Below are 4,546 nucleotides of genomic sequence, written 5' to 3'. Positions count from 1 at the left end.
AGCAAGGAAGCCTCATGCTCGCTTCCAGCTGCCTGGCTGCCGGCCGCCATCTTGGCTGACAGTTAATTTGCATAAGGATATGCTGATTAGCCAATGGGAAGGGTAGCGGTCGTACGCCAATTACCATGTTTCTCTTTTATTAGTGTAGATGTTTTATAAATTTAAGCTCACTTACGTATAGTGATTTTCATGTTTTGTAGTATACTATACATAGAGACATTAAGATTATATTGAGTATATTAACGATCATATTGTTTCTTCTTACGATATACTATACATTATTGTAATTAACTATTATACTTAATTATTAGTATTATTAACTAAAGGTTCATCATTGTGGCAAAAATGGGAATTTATAGTTCATTAACTAAATGTTTTTTTAGACTAATTTACATGCTTTTTTGTATACATGCTAAGTGTCATGATGTATAAAATGAAATGAATATAACTCATCATAGATTTTGTTTTTCATAGGTATTGTCACTGTCTACTGATTATATTATTGACCCTACTTTATGTTCCCCAGGTTACTGGAGTTGGCTACAATTCATTTGGAGAAGTGATTGTCGATGGTGATGTTGTTCATGGATTCTGTAACGCAGCTGTTAGCAGAATTGTTGAGGTAAACATTTATTCCCTGAGAAGGTGACTTTCTTTTTGTTGTTGTTGTTAATCCTCAGCGTAGGATATTTTTTCAGTTAATTTTTAGAGTGAAAAGGGTAGGGGGAGAGAGGGAGAGAAACATTGATGTGAGAGAGACACATAGATTGGTTGCCACCCATATGCACCCCAACCAGGGGCAGGGGATCACATCTGCAACCCAGGTATGTGCCCTTGATCAGGAATCCAACCCATGACCCTCTGGTGGGTGGGCTGACACTCTACCATTGAGCAACACCGGTCCGGGCAGAAGATGACTTTCTTTATAATGACTTAGGACACAGTGATGGGTTCATAGTTTATGTGTATTTCTCTTAGGCGGGCTGTGTGTGCAATGATGCTGTAATTAGAAATGACACTCTAATGGGGAAGCCAACAGAAGGAGCCTTAATTGCTCTTGCAATGAAGGTATGTATCTAATCTCTCTTCTTTGTCATATAAAATACCACCCTTACGAGAGAATGTGAGGCCATCAGTTTCAGTATTACTGGTTTTAGGTACATTGTTTTTACTGCCTTTTGGGAACCAGTTTTAGTCTTCCTGGAAATACAAAGCATAGAGCTTTTTCAGTATAATTTTATCCCTTAAATGCAAGAAACAGTGATGGATTTCTTCTAATGAGATGTTTCTGTTGTCCGGTTAGAGTGTTTTTGTGAAAAACTCTGTGTGTGTTATTGCTGATAAATACTGACTTTCAAATGAGTTAAGGACACCACTCTAGTATTTCCATGTAAAATTACTAAGAATATCATGAGAAATCAGCTTTTTCTGGTTGACCCTTTCCCTTCATTATTTTTTTAAAATATATTTCTATTGATTTTTTTTTTTTTAGAGAGAGGAAGGACAAAGAATAGAAAGATAGAAACATCATTGAGAGAGAAACCATCGATCAGCTGCCTCCTGCACACCCCCTGTTGGGGATCAAGCCCACAACCCAGGCATGTGCCCTAACCAGGAATTGAACCAGTGACCTCTTGGTTCCTGGGTTGACAACCACTGAGCCATACAGGCTGGGCCCCTTCATTATTTCTTAAAATGAGTCCAGAATTAGAATTTGTGTTAGGGAGACAAGGTGCTGTTTCAGTGACCCTTTTATCTATTTCAGTTGATCTCTTCTCCTAAGTCCTACATTTGATTAAATGAGAAATCTAAAAGTCTAATCTGTCATTCCCAAACAAAAATAAAATTTCTACTTTTAAGAGAAATTAGAAAACTTTTAGACTTTGTGAAATAGAATATGCCTCTAAATGAGGTTACTTGAATTGAATCCAATATTGAAATGTTGGCTATTATAACACTTAATTTTAGAAAACAAAATAGATATTTTTAGAATATATGTTTCCTTAACAGACAGTATCATTTTGTTATCATTTGTTCTCCTTGCAACTAAAATAACATAGTATATAGCTTTATATAATAAAAGCCTAATATGCAAATTGTCTCCTCAACCAGGAATTTGACTGAGAGTTCGACCTGGGGGCAGGGCCGGCAGCGGCAGGCAGCCAGGGGAAGGGAAGCGCCCCGGGCTGCAGCCAGCAGCCTCTTGGGACCCTACCCGTGCACGAATTTCATGCACTGGGCCTCTAGTAGCTTTATAAAAGACATTCAAAAGTTGAATCTGTTAACAAGATTTACTATGTTATACTTAACTTTATCTCTGAGAGTTAAAGAATATGAAACCAGTTCCATATGGGTGGGGAACTCACATTGTAGGTAGGACATTAATACTGATGTGCTCGGAACAAATAAAAGGCAGACCAAGATAGTAGATAGTTAAGTCCTAAACATAAGAACAGTGCCAATTCAGACTAGGGACCTGGGCTTTGAAGGATAGGAAGGATTTAGATAGTAGGTAAGCTAGAAAAAGCACAAATAAAAGCATAGAGTAATAAGTAAGCATAGAATGGATTTTTGGCTTGTGAATTGGTTAACCTGGATGAAATGGAAGGAGTTTGAGTAACTCGGGATTGTTAAATAGACTATGTGGTCAGTTTCTGAGGACTTTTGAAAGCCAGGAAGTAGTGTCTCAACATGTTTCAGTAGACAACAAAAAGTCAGCAAAAGCAATGAACTAGGTTTTAGAGTAGTTTAAAAAATATTTTTGAATATTTGGAGGAAAATGCAAAGGGGTATTGGAGGGAAAACAGCTACATGACATTGGTAGTAGTCAGAATATCAGTGTTAGGGTGAGTGTATAAGGGAGTAGAATGGGAGCAACAGGTAAGATAAGAGTTGAATCCCTAAGGAGTGAAGAATTGAATCTGAAATTTCTATTCATTATAAAAGTAAATGCTCAGTATTGGTTGAGTACCTTTTGTTGTCTCCTGATTCTATCCAGAATTGAGTCAGTAGAGGTTTTTATATAGTCAGTGTTGAAGACTTAGTCTATGTATAGTCCAGGTATCTAAACACCCAGGCTTTCATGTTGAATATGTTTTCTGCTATTCAGAGAAATATGGTATATATAAATGGAATACTGCTGTTCTGTCACCGTTATTTGAAAAATAATCCATGTATCTCTAGCTAGCCTAACTGCAAGTTATGACCCTTGTTCATGTTAAAGGAAAAAATAGTCATATGCTGGTGAGAATTAACTTTCTTTTTGTGCTGTACAGATGGGTCTTGATGGAGTTCAACAGGATTATATCAGAAAAACTGAATATCCTTTTAGCTCTGAGCAAAAGTGGATGGCTGTTAAGTGTGTACACAGAACACAGCAGGTATCTTTCCATTTAAAGAATACTTATTATATCTTGTTTAACATAGATGATTATTTTTTATTTTTTGTCCACCTTTAGATTTAAATAGTTATTGAGCATAACAAAGACCTGTTGTTTTAAAGTGTGTATATTCGTAGTATATAGTATATTCATCCCTTGCTATTTTAGTGTTCTCTTTGACTTTGTGCCTAGATATATCCAATTTTGCTGTGTGAGCAAACAACTTAAATGAATTAGAGCCTGTTGTCAGTTTCCTAGAGTTTATGACATTAGATTCTTTCAACGTATATTTTGTCCTGATGACAGACTACTATAGATCTGCTGTTCATTCACTGAAGGAATGTCTTTTCTTCAGAACGAACAAAACCACATTATTTTGTGAATCATATGTGTATAATTCATGATAGTTGATCCAGCTTACAAACTGGCAAAATTACATGCACTGATATTTCAAGCTACTAGCTTGTGCCTGGGTGCTTTAGAAACTTTTACATAGTTGGTGTAATAAGAGTTCTACAATGTACAGTTTATCACTCATTATTGGTATATACCAGCTTAATGCTCAAACTTACTTTGCCTATATATATATATATTTGTTATTTTTACATTTACTTTATTAGGTATTAATTGGTTATGTGTTTTCACCTGTGAACAAACATTTTGACACCAATTACACCTCTGTAGACAGGAGTGAGAGCATTTCCTCTCATGCAAAATAAGTAGGAAGCATGCTGGTTTTAAAAGAAAGGCCAAGTTGGCCAACCTTGAATTTGTTAAATCTGTCAGGAACTCTGTTCATGAGGGAACAGAAAGATATCTGTCTAATCTTTAAAGGTACTTTTATAAATTCTTGGGAAGCTACATATTTGGAAAGAAAACTATAAAAATAAAATGCCTGATATTTTAAACCTTATAACATAAAGCTTTTAAAAATTGCCTAAGATAGTTTTCACCTGATGTTCCTTGACCATCTAGTTATATAGCAAGAATATCCAATATAATAAAAGGCTAATATGCAAATTGTCCCTTCGACCGGGAGTTCGACCAAGGGGCGGGTCCAGCCAGCCAACTGCCCGCGGCCCCTCCCCCTGGCCAGCCCTGCCTTGCCCCTGATTGATTTCCCCACGCTGATCAGGGGCGGGGCCGGCCTGCCAACAGCCTGCAGA

General features: G+C 36.7%; 1 protein-coding gene across 7 annotated transcripts in view; it reads left to right on the top strand.

Annotated features, from left to right (window-relative positions):
- ATP2C1 (ATPase, Ca++ transporting, type 2C, member 1) overlaps window positions 1-4,546 on the top strand; it is a 124,241-nt gene that overhangs the window by 80,347 nt on the left and 39,348 nt on the right. For all 7 annotated transcript variants that reach the window (XM_005863590.2, XM_005863592.2, XM_014537536.1 and 4 more), the window contains 3 exons: window positions 527-622; window positions 979-1,068; window positions 3,276-3,380. In XM_005863590.2, coding sequence (XP_005863652.1) covers window positions 527-622; window positions 979-1,068; window positions 3,276-3,380 — 291 coding nt within the window. The remainder of the gene's footprint in view (window positions 1-526; window positions 623-978; window positions 1,069-3,275; window positions 3,381-4,546) is intronic.

The sequence above is a fragment of the Myotis brandtii genome, unplaced genomic scaffold (assembly GCF_000412655.1).
Source record: "Myotis brandtii unplaced genomic scaffold, ASM41265v1 scaffold18, whole genome shotgun sequence".
Classification (NCBI taxonomy): Eukaryota; Metazoa; Chordata; class Mammalia; order Chiroptera; family Vespertilionidae; genus Myotis; species Myotis brandtii.
Note: the sequence above shows the minus strand (reverse complement) of the source record. Positions and strands in the feature narration are given on the sequence as shown.